General features: G+C 53.0%; 3 protein-coding genes across 3 annotated transcripts; 2 read left to right on the forward strand and 1 right to left on the reverse strand.

The window, feature by feature from the left end:
• Positions 1-589: 589 nt before the first annotated feature.
• fma-PKS (polyketide synthase fmaB) lies at positions 590-7,973 on the forward strand (the record flags this gene model as incomplete). Its single annotated transcript, XM_041683783.1, has 4 exons — positions 590-1,200; positions 1,263-4,984; positions 5,054-5,435; positions 5,495-7,973. The coding sequence occupies 4 exons, from the start codon at positions 590-592 to the stop codon at positions 7,971-7,973; spliced, it is 7,194 nt and encodes a 2,397-aa protein (XP_041538032.1).
• Positions 7,974-8,891: 918 nt separating this feature from the next.
• On the forward strand, positions 8,892-9,689 carry AKAW2_11313S (DsbA family oxidoreductase; the record flags this gene model as incomplete). The annotated part of the gene is made up of 2 exons (XM_041683784.1): positions 8,892-8,936; positions 9,036-9,689. The coding sequence occupies 2 exons, from the start codon at positions 8,892-8,894 to the stop codon at positions 9,687-9,689; spliced, it is 699 nt and encodes a 232-aa protein (XP_041538033.1).
• A 623-nt stretch (positions 9,690-10,312) lies between these two features.
• AKAW2_11314A (6-phosphofructo-2-kinase PFK26) lies at positions 10,313-12,847 on the reverse strand (the record flags this gene model as incomplete). The annotated part of the gene is made up of 2 exons (XM_041683785.1): positions 10,313-12,182; positions 12,567-12,847. The coding sequence occupies 2 exons, from the start codon at positions 12,845-12,847 to the stop codon at positions 10,313-10,315; spliced, it is 2,151 nt and encodes a 716-aa protein (XP_041538034.1).
• Positions 12,848-13,802: the final 955 nt, after the last annotated feature.

Consider the following 13,802-nt stretch of genomic DNA (forward strand, 5'->3'; position numbering starts at 1 on the left):
CTTAGATGAGATTGAGCAGGATCAGCATGGAATCAAGTTTCCGTATACCATCAGCTGGGGGACACGTCATCTGATTGAAAAAAAATACCAGTGGATTAGTCTTACAGCACTTGCGCTAGCCCTTACACTTTCGGTACATTCTCCGTACCTTCGTCTGGCTCCATGATCTACTCTGGAAGTAGTGCAATCAATACGGATTGATTTCCATACATGTGGCTTGCTCTCATCAGGCTATACCCCTTGTCTGGCCCCCATTATTGCGGGGGAGGCCAGGATAATCTATATCTGTTATTATAGCTCGGACTTTGAAACAGGAGAGCATTATGCCATAGGATGCGCTACCTTGATCACTCACAGTTCAGAATGCGTTGGGGTTTGCGCCCACCTGATAGGACGTCCTAGTGTAGAGAGATGGAACGTTGGCTATTACATGGATGCCAACAATGGCCAGGGAGAGCTTCGAGATGGCATGGCCGAGTTCCACTATATGTAGCGAGGGTAATACTGGTATTATGACTCTATCCAACTTCTACTATTTATTCTGGTCTGCAGTACAGTTGGCAAAAAGTCCGACTTCACAAACGGTAACATGAACGGTAACATGAATGAACATCCCAAACTCAATGGAGTCAGTGGCACAAACCACGCTCCGAGCCAGGATCCTCACGTGGAGTTTCCCAACAGCAGCAGTCCCTACATCCAAGAGCCTGTGGCTGTGGTTAGCATGGCCTGCAGGCTACCGGACACATGTCACACCCCGCGAGCCTTCTGGAAGTTCCTCGAGCAGGGGCGAATTGCGATCAACACGCCCCCAGGCACTCGGTACTCCCTGAACACCCATTACGATGGTTCACTAAAGCCGCAGACTATGGCTTCCCCAGGTGGAATGTTCCTACAGGATGTTGACCCCCGCGATATCGATGCCCAGTTCTTTCACCTTTCCGGAATAGAGGCAACCTCTATGGATCCGCAGCAGCGTCAATTGCTAGAGGTTGTCTATGAGGGCCTCGAAAACGCAGGCGTCACCCTGGAACAACTCGATGGGGCGTCGGTTGGCTGCTTTGTTAGCTCGTTCGCCAGTGATTATGGCGACATGCAGGCGCGAGACCCGGAGAACCGTGCATCGGCCACTGTTGTTGGGGTTGGTAGAGCCATGCTCAGCAACCGTCTCAGTCACTTCCTCAATATCAAAGGACCAAGGTGCGTTGATTGCTTTCCAAACATCTGCAACTATGTAGGCCGCTACTAAAAGTACCCGCTAGTATGACAATCGACACTGCCTGCTCCGGGGCTCTTATCGGAATTGACCTCGCTATGAGATATCTTCAGTCCAAGGAGATAGACTCGGCGATTGTTGCAGGCGCCAATCTATACTGCAGCCCCGAGCATGTCATGGATCATTACATGGGGGCGAATGGCGCCGCGTCGTTATCCGGGCGTTGCCACACGTTCGACTCCAAAGCAGACGGATACATCAAGGCCGAGGCAGTTAACATGGTGTATTTAAAGCGTCTGAGTGATGCTATTAAGGAGAAAGATCCTATTCGCGCCATCATTCGTGGAACTGCTACCAACAGCGATGGCTGGACAGCTGGCATCGCGAGCCCCAACCCCGAAGCACAATCGGCTGCTATACGACAGGCTTATAGGAATGCTGGCATAGCTGACCTCTCGCTGACGAGCTACGTTGAATTCCACGGCACTGGGACAAGAGCGGGTGATTCTCTAGAGGCGAACGGGGTTGCCACCGTCTTCACGCCGTTCCAAGCACCCGATCGCCCCTTGCGAATTGGCTCCGTGAAAAGTAATATTGGTCACTCGGAGCCGGCGGCCGGTCTATCCGGGCTGCTGAAGACTGTACTCAGCCTGGAGCACGGAGTCATTCCTGGGAACCCGACATTTATTGATCCTAGCCCGAAGATTGATTTCGCAGCATTGCGGTTGTATACTTCGCGGACGCCCACTACCTGGCCAGAGGTTCCCTTTCGGAGAGCCAGCATCAACTCGTTTGGGTATGGTGGTTCGAATGCCCATGTCATCGTCGACGAGGCTAGGGACCTCGGTCACCATCATGTCTCTTCTTATGTAAACGAGGAGACAGATGATCTATTTGCGGAGGAATCAGCGACACGACCTTATCTCCTAGTCTTCTCCGCAAACGATGAAAAGGCGCTGGACGCCCAAGCCGCTGCATTGGATCGTCACCTGTCCGATCCGGCTGTCAAAGTCTCTCTTCGTGATCTTGCATATACTTTGAGCGAACGAAGATCTCGCCACTATCACCGATCCTTTACAATCACGAGTAGCACCACTTTAGACCTTGCCACTCTAAATCAAGGCCATATATCCGAGCAGGAGCCCAAGGTTGGGTTCGTCTTTACAGGACAGGGCGCCCAATGGCCAACAATGGGGAGAGGGCTCGTTGAAACATTCCCTCTAGCCGCACATACGATCCAGCACTTGGACAGAATACTACAAGACGCCCATGATCCGCCATCCTGGTCGCTCTACAAAGAGTTGACGGCCGACGGTGCCCAGGTACAACGTCCGGAACTATCTCAGCCGCTTGTCACGGCGCTTCAACTGGCACTGCTAGCTCTATTTCAGGCTTCGGGTGTGGTGCCTCAAGCGGTCATCGGGCATTCATCCGGGGAAATTGCCGCAGCTGTCGCGGCAGGCTACATCACCCCTGAGCAGGCTATCTTGATAGCGTATTATCGGGGTAAAGCTACATCCGAAGCTGTCTACCAGGCACCTGTCGGGATGATGGCTGTCGGTCTTGGACCTGATCAGGTCTTACCATACTTGGAGGGCTCTACTATTGAAATTGCCTGCATCAACAGCCCGCAGAGCGTCACCCTCTCAGGCATCAAATCGGAACTTGTTCCCATTGAAGAACGTGTCAAGAATGATGGGTACTTTGCACGACTACTTCGTGTGGATGCAGCATATCATTCCCACCATATGAAGTCCGTCGCTGGGCGATATGAGGATCTGCTGAGGCAACATGTCGAGTGGCCAAAGCATAGTAAGAACCAGAGGCAATCACTAATGGTGTCGTCGACCACCGGCAAGGCACTCGAAACCCCACCCGGGCCTGCCTACTGGGTCGCCAATATGGTTTCGCCTGTGCTCTTTAGCCAGGCGGCACATGAGCTGGTAACGGGACCAGAGGCTGTGGATTGCCTTTTCGAAATTGGGCCAAGTGACGCACTATCCGGACCAATAAACCAGACCAAAAACGCCGCCTCCTCATCAGTTAAGTATGTCTCGGCCTGGAAGCGCGGCCCTAACGCGATCTCAACCTTGCTACATGCAGCAGGGACGCTATTCACCATGGGCTACCCCATATCCCTGACAGCATTCAACGATGATGGAGGCGAAGCTCACCCTGTGTTTGTGTCGGACCTGCCCAACTACCAGTGGAACCACTCCGTGAAATACTGGCACGAGAGTGAATCCAGTCAAGACTGGCGCTTCCGCAAGTTCCCCTATCATGACCTCCTTGGCAGCAAAATCCTCGGCAGCCCATGGACTAATCCAACATGGAAGAATGTGTTGCGGCTAAGCGACATCACTTGGCTGCGCGACCATCTTCTCGGAGACAGCGTCATCTTCCCCGCGGCGGGCTACATTGCTATGGCCATCGAAGCCATCTACCAGAAGACGTATGCGACGGGGCAGATCCCCGAGGGGACTTCCATCTCTGAACTCCCTTTCAAACTGCGCAACGTGACATTCCCCCGAATGCTCACATTGGACACAAAAGCCGGTACCAAGATCCTATTGTCGTTGCAACCGTGCTCCAGCACTAAGGAGTCCTGGCACGAGTTTACGGTCAGCACGATCACGAAGGATGGCTCAATTGAAGAACACTGCCGAGGCCTTGTAGGCGTTGCTAATCAAAGTCTTCCTCGACCACTTGCCAATGCGTCAGATATTGCACCTTTGCAACACCCGGTCCCAGGCGCCGTATGGTACAAGGCCATGCGTCGGGTTGGCTACCACTTCGGCCCTGCCTTCCAGCCCTGCCAGCAAGTTGAGGCCAAGGCGGACTCGCGTCAGTGCCGGGCGCTGGTACGACTGCAAGCACCCGAATCTCGTTACCCGCAGAGCCAATATGCAATGCATCCCGCCGCAATCGACGGCTGCTTACAGATTGCTACTGTCGCCCTTAACCGTGGTCATCATTCTGCCATTAACACCCTCATGCCTCCTGCACTCATTGATGATCTCGTGATATTCCCGCACACGGTTGCATCTGGCGATGAAGCGATTGTAGCCTCGGAGGCCGTATGGAGTGGTGTTGGGCGTCCAGATGACAATAAACGTTATGTCAGTGATATCAGAACAATCGCTCAGGGAAGCAATGAGCTCGTCTTCCACCTCGAGGGACTGCGATATCACGCAATAAATGCGAGTGTTGACCGTCCTCATGCGTTCACGGAGGTCGTTTGGAACCCAGACATTGACTTCCTCACTTCCACCCAGATGGCATATATACTACAGCGAGCGTTGCCATCACAAAACGGCAATGACGAGGGCAATGGAGATGCCGCCGCGGCAGCCTTGACGCAGATGGCCAAGCTGCTGTCACTGATAGCCCACAAACGCCCATCGGCCAAAGTGCTGGAGGTGGCGGCGCGCGACGGCCCAGCAGCTGGCGAGTCCCTGTACCTCGACCATATCCGATCCAGGGTGGGTCCAATTGTCCAGGGGTGTAACTATCGCTACTTGGCGCCATCCCAGCAAGCTGGGCTGGTGGCCCATGAGAAATACGCGGCGGAACCGCGTGTTGCTGTGCAGGTGGTGGATGCAGATCATGGACTTTTTGATGATACCGATGGGAAGTACGACTTTATTATCTTGAAGGTCGATGAAGGGGCGCATGAAGTTGAGCAAATCATCCGGCAGGCACGAGATATCGTGACAGTGAATGGATATTTGGTTGTGGTGAGGGTAGTAGGGCTCCCATTTCTGAATGGTATGTATTTTTCACAACGGCCTAGAAAGTATATGGCAGTCGAAAAAAGCTGACTAGGGGTACTACCAGGTGACTCTTCCAGCTCAACTGGTCTCGACACTGTTAATATTATCCAGACCTCCAGGAGTGGCGTCCTCAATCTGCTCTATGTTGGAAGACTGAGGGAGAAAGACCTAGAGACGGACTTTCAGAACAGACAGAGTACAAAGGTGCACTTGCTTCATTTTGGCAGTCCGGTCCCCTCCACAAACGCGGTTCAAGATGTTCTTGAAAAGAAGGGATGGACCGTATCGCAGCACAGTCTACCATTCGAAGAAGTCCTCCCGGATAGCACGGTCGTGCTGATAGAAGAGATGGAACACCCGATTCTCTCCGCCCTATCAGATGAGCAGTTCACCGCACTACGAGGTCTGCTAGAGAAGCAATGCCGTGTGGTGTGGGTCACTAGGGGGTAAGTCTCGAGACCATGTTGATCTGACCCTCCTTTGCAGAGTTTCTAAGAGTATATAGATCTCAGATGCAAGTTACCCATCCAGAGCAAGGCCTCATGTTTGGGGCTGCACGCTCACTTCGGGCAGAATATTCTTCCAACCTGCTCTTGTGTCTGGATGTCGAATCTCCAACCAGTTCCGGCAGCTTGGAGGCGATTGATACGGCTCTTCGCCATATCACATCTGTCGCTAACCTCCAGGATGCTGATAGTGAGTTCGTGGAGCGGGATGGGATGTACCATGTCAGTAGAGTGGTCGCAGATGCTGTGCTCAATCAGGCCCAGAAGGAAAGTGAAGACGGAGAAGCAGGAGGGGGACTACCTATTCGCGAGGACATCATCCACGATCACAATTCCCTCATTCGATTGGTCAGTGAACGACCTGGTACATTGGATACACTCATATATAAGGAGATCCCCGATCTGCCGAAGCTCGCAGACGACGAGGTCGAGGTCGAGGTCCACGCCGCAGGGATGAATTTCAAGGACCTGGCCAACGCAATGGGATTCGTGCCGGCCAATGAGCACCTGTTTGGCTTAGAGTGTACTGGAGTCGTCACAGCCATTGGAGACGCTGTGTCCACTGTCAAACCCGGAGACCGAGTGCTCATGGTCCGACGAGACGGAGGCTGTTTTGCCAATAGGGTGAGAAACCGCTGGCATGCTGTTCACCCGTTGCCCGAATGGATCTCGTTCGAAGCTGGTACAACCCTTGGGATTGCAGTGCACACAGCAGTCTACGGCCTCGTCACGTTGGCCAACCTTCAAAAGGGGCAGTCTGTCCTGATCCATTCCGCATCGGGTGGAGTCGGCCTGGCTGCCATCGAGCTCTGTCACTATCTCGGGGCAGAGATCTTCGTAACAGTAGGCACGGACGCGAAACGGGACTTCTTAGCTGAGAATTACGGAGTGCGGCGAGACCGCATGTTCTCCTCTCGCAGCACGGCCTTCGCGAAAGAACTGATGCGGGCGACCAAAGGCCGAGGGGTCGATGTCTGTCTCAACTCCCTGACCGGAGACATGTTGCACGAGAGCTGGAGATGTATCGCCGAGAACGGCACTCTCGTTGAAATCGGAAAGAAGGACATGCTCGATCGAAACAGTCTCTCCATGGAGCCCTTTGACCGCAACTGCTCTTACCGTGCCCTGGATCTCTCGCGAAAGAGCATCAGTGATGAGACCACCTATCAAACGGGAGTCTACATCATGGACCTCGTGAGGCAACGCCATATTAGACCACTGTACATCGGCGCGACCTTCCCCTTTACCGAGACTGTGGACGCATTCAGGTACATGCAGCGAGGAAAGCACATCGGCAAAGTAGTTCTCTCCTTCGAGCAGAGCAAGTCCGTGCCCCTACCCTTTCGGCCAGCAGGACCTGTCTTCCGCCTGCGCCCAGACGGCTCATACCTCATTGCCGGTGGACTCAAGGGCCTTTGTGGAAGCATTGCAGTTTACCTGGCGCGGCATGGAGCGAAGAATCTGGTGGTCATCTGTCGCAGTGGGTACGAGGACCCGCGATCGCAGAAGATCATCTACGACTGCCAGTGCCTGGGATGCCATGTAGATCAGGTAACAGGGGATATCACATCCCTTGAGGACGTCCGCCGTGCCTTTACCACCGCCTCGTTGCCCGTCATCGGCGTGATTCAAGGCGCAATGGTCCTCCGCGACAGCATGTTTTCGAATATGACGCCTGACGAGTTTCGACAACCTATCACACCCAAGGTTGCCGGAACTTGGAACCTGCATCACGCGTCGCTCGAGCTATCGACCTCATTGGATTTCTTTACCCTCCTCTCCAGCGTGAGTGGCTTAGTAGGACAGCTCGGACAAGCGAACTATGCGGCGGGCAACACCTTCCTCGACTCCTTCGCCGCGTACCGCCTGCAGCAGGGCCTTCCAGCCTGCTCGATCAATCTCGGTCCCATCGACGATGTTGGCTATCTCGCCAACGACGAGCAAGGTACAATGCTCAATCGTGTCTTCGAAAATCGCGGCTGGACCCCCATCCACGAGGCCCTGCTGCATCAAATCCTGCGCATCAGTATCCTCCAGCAGACGCACCGTCTCAATCCATCCCACACCGGGCAACTCGTCACAGCGATTGTACCCGGCGAGACTCCCTTCGAGCCCGTTCACCGATTCAGCGCCCTGGCAGGTCATAGTACAGCCAAGACCGCCGGCGGCGTCGACGCCGAAGCTAAATCCAAGCTGGCGCTCCTAAAGAAGGCCTCATCGGGCGACACTGACTATGCCATTTTGCTCGCTGCCGCCGTGGGACTGGTGAATCCTGTCCTCATGCGCAGTTTGGGTGTCGGGGAACCGTTGGACCCGACTCGACCGCTGAGCAACTACGGAGTTGACTCGCTGGTCGCAGTGGAGTTGAGGAACTGGGTCCGTCAGCAGTTGGAGATCGAGGTTAGCGCGCTTGAGATCGTGGGTGCTAGGACTCTGACGGCGTTGTGTGAGACGCTTCTGGGCAAATTGGTGCGGTAGACTTGATGCCTTTGCGGTATCCTTCTTACCATGCTTGTTTTTAGTCGCGGCGTAGTCCTAGGTTCTATATGCCTTGCGTTATATACATATCCCTTACATAGGCAATAGCCACAGAGTACTGAATGATATTCTCTAACTAACTCAGTTATCCACGACCCGATCTTTGTTCATGCCATACCCTGTCTCCTACTTCAAAAGGTAAGGCCTAGTTCTAAATACTGGCAGATAGCCTACCGCTTGCTATCTCCATCTGATAACTTCAACCCTCCTTATCCGAACGGCGGTAGCAGCATTTCTGCCCACACTATGTACAAGCCTTACCATAAGAGGTAGGCGGCAGGGGTGTGGGCGTGAGTGAAAACGCCGGTGGTGGATGCTGTGGCAGTAGCGCCTCACCGTGATATAATATAGTCGAAACACTCTGTTTGACTCTTTATTGGAAAAAAAAAAAAAATAAAATAAAATAAAAATGAAAAACTCCACCCATTGGACTCCTAACAGGAGAATACATCAGTCTGCCAACCATCTTCTGTGGAATTTCATCTGTCAATAAAACCGGTGAGATGATGTCATATGGGGAGAAGAATAGAGGGAGGATCAGCCGTAGCATCACTAGTACCTAGTACTCAACTGCACTCCTCCACGCGATCTTTTCAACTGGTCAGATGAAGACCAGCCCCGATACTCCTAATATATCTGCTATTAGATGGATCGGAACTCGGCTCTACAAGCAGATCACCAATGACTGTTTCCATCGCAGTCCATGTGGTTGAATCTCCCCCACAATTTGCTAATCTGCTGACAAATCCATTGCGAATATCCCTATTAACCAGCTAACTATACAGCTACATCTTTCTTCACGATTCATCTTCCTCTACCTACTACAATACACGATTAACATATAGTGGGACATACACAATGACCAACTTCAACATCCAAATCATCTCCGACACCGTCTGCCCGGTACCTACCCTAGTCCCAAACCTCCCATCACTCCCCCGTCCATCCCACCATACCAACATATAGGTAGTAGTAATACTAACATAAAATCAATTCAAACAGTGGTGCTACGTCGGCTACCGCCGCCTCACACGCGCCATCACAACCCACAAAGCCACCCACCCGGCAGACACATTCACCCTAACCTGGCACGCCTTCTACCTGAACCCGAACTCGCCGAGTTTCCCCGGCCTGGACAAGACCGAATACTACAAGTCGAAGTTCGGCGCTGACCGCGCACTTGCCATCTTCGATCGACTGGGTGCCGTGGGCCAGAGCGAAGGAATCAAGTTCAGTTTTGGTGGGAGGACGGGGAATACGCGGGACTCGCATCGGTTGATGTGGTATGCGGGGCAGAAGGAGAAGGAGAAGAAGAATGTAGAAGAGAAGAAAGAAGAAGAGAATGTGATTGGGGGGTTGCAGACGAGGGTGGCGGAGGAGTTGTTCCGGGCGTATTTTGAAGAGGAGAAGAATGTGACGGATCGAGAGGTGTTGGTGCAGGCGGGGGTGGGGGCAGGATTGGAGAGAAGTGAGGTTGAGAGGTTGTTGGATGGGGAGGAGGGAGGAAAGGAGGTTGATTTGGAGGCGGAGAAGGCGAGAAGGCAGTTGGTGACGGGCGTGCCGTACTATATGGTTCAGGGACAGTATGCTGTAGAGGGGGCGGATGAGCCGGAGACCTTTTTGGAGGTGTTTGAGCAGGTGAAGAAGAGTACTTAAAAACTGGGGTTACGATGCTTAAATGGGTATATAAGGCAAATCTACAGGTACTGTTGATCCCATGCAAATTACATTGCTCTATGGAGGCAGCAAATATGTAACACAAGCAGAGAGAAGTGTAACGTAGTGGAGTCTAGTCTGATAAGACATGCCCATTCTTTTGCCCATTAATAAGTCCTCCGATAATTCACAACCATAAGTCTTTGCAGTGGGGAGGAGAATTTGCAACCCCAGAGAGAATCCCCAAACGCCCGAGTTGACAAATGCGAGCAAAAGTAATATCCCCGGATGAATTCAGAAAGAGGAGACAAAGGCATCCCTTCCGGCGCCGGAGTAAGCAAATGCGCGCTAAAGCCAAGACCCAGTGAATACGCAACTGGACGTCTTCCCGGGATAATACACGTATGCGAAAGGGAATGGGGGAAGCAACAGCTGGCAACCAGTCCAGCGTAAGGCTCCATAACACCGAGTAAAAGCAGAAGAGAAAAAGCAAAGTTGGAGAAAGAAACGTCGTCAAGAGTCATTGCTCGTAGAAGGCATCTGTAAGGGGAGCAGAGATGTCACTGATGTCGCTAGACCACAGCCATGGTGTCATGGCACGGTACAAGTAGAACTAGCGGAGTCTAGTACTGGGAAGTCTGCTGCAACTTAAAGTCGGGAATGTAGTCAAACCAGTCCGTATCGGTATTGTAACGGTACGCCTTGAATTCAACACCGTACGGCTTAGGCTCCAACATGTAAAGCATCCCCAGAGGCACATCCAAAGAAGCAACCTCATCGCGCTTCAGGCCACGGAAGTACGCCAGCAGGACGCGGGCGACCGACCGGTGAGTGACCAGCAGCACATGGTCGGTCGTCCGCTCCACCTCAATGATCACGGCGCGAAGCCGGTTGATCACATCCAGATACCCTTCGCCTCCAGGGCCCGGGTAGCGGTAGTAGAGCTTGTCCTTCCGACGCGCTGCGTACTCCTGAGGGAACTTTTCGCGGATTTCATCGTAAGTCATCCCTTCCATCTGGCCAGCATAGAGCTCATCAAGCATCTTCATTTGCTTGACATCATACTCATCTTCATTGAAGTAGTCGACGGTTTGCACGGAACGTTGCATCATCGACGACCAAACACAGAAGTTGCGAGGCCGGTCACGGGGGATGTACGATGGGTTGGGAGGAGTGCTATCGCCAGCACGAGGGGGCAAACGCTGCAGCATTTCCTTCTGTCTCTGAACCAACTCCCACTGCTGCTTCTGATGGTCGATGAAACGGTTCAGCGCCTTGGCATAGCGATGGCCATTCTCACTCAATTCCGAGTCACCACCAATGCGGCCCAGCTGGTTGTCCTTGCTTTCACCGTGTCTGGTAATCCAGATTTGACGCGGGGAGAGGTTAAAGTTGAGCAAATAATAGACGACCTGCGACGAAAGGAAGCCATGCGTCTGATGCGAGACGATCTTGCGTCCAACATCAATCATCTGGATGTACGCCATGCTGTGCTTCTCTTCGTACTCGCCGAGAGGAACATAGGACTTCTCATAGAGCGCCACACGTCGTTTGAAGTCTTCGAGGGCCTTGACAGGGTCCTGATCCTTGTAATCGGGGCCCGACAGCTTCAGACGCATGTTGGCTTCCAGCAATTCCGCATCCACGCAGCTGCTTTCAAGGAACAGGATGTTGAGCTCGGGACCAGCGCGATTGCGGATATGATCGACGATGGCTTTGCGGCGCTCCATGGTGCTGTTGGTGGCGTCCAGAATGCCGACACTGCCGCCCTCATCGAGGATGTAATCCAGAAGTTCATCCAATGTGTCCAAAGCCACCTGCTCTCGCAGCTTCACGGCCAGCTGATTCTTAGGGTCGAAGAAATTGGCTGACTGGTCGATGGGCTCGGGAGATGCCTCGCGTATGGCATCCTGTTCGGCCGGGGACGCATTCATCGGTGGGACGATAGTGCTCTCGGAAGGATCCTCTTCCTTTCCGTTGACCAGAATCTTGGTAGGGACCGCAGGAGGCGGGAGGCTGCCATCGAATGGCGGGACGTTGCCTTCAACTTCAGGGGGCGAGGTCACAGCGACCTCGGAGGCATTCGCAGCTGCTTCGGCCCTAAGGTCACTCTTCTTCGACGGCTGATTCATGGTGCCAACGCTGACACTGAGCCGACGCACGGAATCAACGAGCTCGCTATGAATGGTACTGGCTCTGTGACTCGGACGCCGTCCATCGGTAGCTGGAGACTTTCCGGCGGCCACACGACGACGTTCTCCTACGTTGAAGATCTCGGTATCGTGCTGCAGCCAGTTAAGGTAACGGGCCAGCTTCTTGGTGACATAACTCTTGCCCCGAGCAGGGAGGCCGACCATGACAATAACCAACTTTGAGCCCACATCACGTTGAGCAATACGTCCATCGGGAGAGACCTTCGACTTGGTGAGACCTGGAATATCGAGGGTAGTGGCACGAATTCGACCCGGGGTCGACGGAGTAGTATTGGCAGTACTAAAGTGGATAGCTGGTTAGCTTGCAACGCCACAAACTCTGTTCCTGACAGTGTCCAGAAACAGCTGCGACAAATAATGAGACGACACCCGGGAAGATAGACACATGGCCCAATCCCAGAACCAAGATAAGAGGATGAACTCGGAGAAAAGGAAGTATGAAGCAAACGCGCGGGGAAGACCGGGTCATCAGCCGGGCCAATATAACCCGAATTGACAGCCGTCGATCATTCCGGGGGGAATACATAATAAACTAAAATCTTAAAAAAAGAAAAACGGGCTTTCACGATCTAGAATTCGAGAGCAAAACGCCCCGAAACAGATCTAGACAGCAGACGAAAAAGAAACGGACCAACAGGAGCAAGGAAAAGGCGGGAGAACATACAAAGGTGGAGACGAGGGTGCGGTAGAAATCGGAGTGTCTGTTAGGGCAAACCCGACACCATCCTTGGGCACCTGCGATCCCCTGTGGGAATCGGAATGCAGTTCGTTGCCTAGCGCTCGTCCGACCAGTGATTTGGGGGGAGGCATAAGATTAGCGTCCTTCCCAGTTCCCGAGTGAGAAACGGATCCATTTGGTTTTCCTGGAGCACCGGCACGTTGGTGATCGGGGGCCGACGCGCACGTCATGATGGCGGATCGTGCAATATCGGTGTGTTGAGACATCCCCGCGAGTGGCGCAGGGATGCAGCCGAGATGCAAAGATGAATCGATAAATGAACAACAGAATAGAGAGAGAGAGAGAGAGCCAATGAGAGGATGACAACAGTGAGAATCACCTCCGATCCAATGCTGGCAGCGACCTCAAAACCGGGTCAACCACAGTCTTTTACTCACGGAGGCGATGATGATGATCGAGGGGTAGTAACTGTTAGTTATTTGGAGAAGGATGGAGAAAAAAGAGTGAGGGGGAAGATGTTGTGTTGGTCGTCGCGCTTTGAGGCGGGCGGGATGAGTCAAATCCGCGCTCCCAACCAAAACGTCACTTCAAATTCACTTGTTCAGCACACAACTCGTCACTCTGCTCGCTCTTTCCGTGAATGCAAGCAAGTCCACTTCTTTCTGAAGAGAGAGAGAGACCCTACGGTCGCGCTCGTGAATTTTTATACCACCACGCGGTCGCAACTGCACCACCGCGTCTTCTTAGGTTAGATAGACGCTGGCAGAATCCCGCAGAACGGGGGCTAAAGTTCACAGCACGCAACGCTCTTCCAGGGCGGCGGAACCATGCAATGCAAAGCTCCTTATTCCGGCTCTTCCGAAGGCAAAACTGCAGGGCGCAGTTGAAACTAAAAGGTGAAGTTATAGGCCAGGGTTTTGTGCACGAGGTGAGAAAGGCTAATTCGGTTGGATGATTCTTATCATCAGGGTTGACGGAGGGTCTTGGAGGTCAAAGAGATTCCAACTGCGACCGGGCATATAAGAGGGTCACGTCCGTTGCTGATGAAGTCACTCCCGCCCACTCGTTCATGACAAACGGTGGAGCTTTTCCGCGGATTGATCAACATCCATGGCCACCCCATGATGTCAAATTATATCCACTCTATCTTGCTACTTCTGACAATATGTGGACTTATGTACCAAAGTACATATTTAGAAAGTAACACTACCTGGTACACCC

This window comes from Aspergillus luchuensis, chromosome 1, assembly GCF_016861625.1.
Source record: "Aspergillus luchuensis IFO 4308 DNA, chromosome 1, nearly complete sequence".
Classification (NCBI taxonomy): domain Eukaryota; kingdom Fungi; phylum Ascomycota; class Eurotiomycetes; order Eurotiales; family Aspergillaceae; genus Aspergillus; species Aspergillus luchuensis.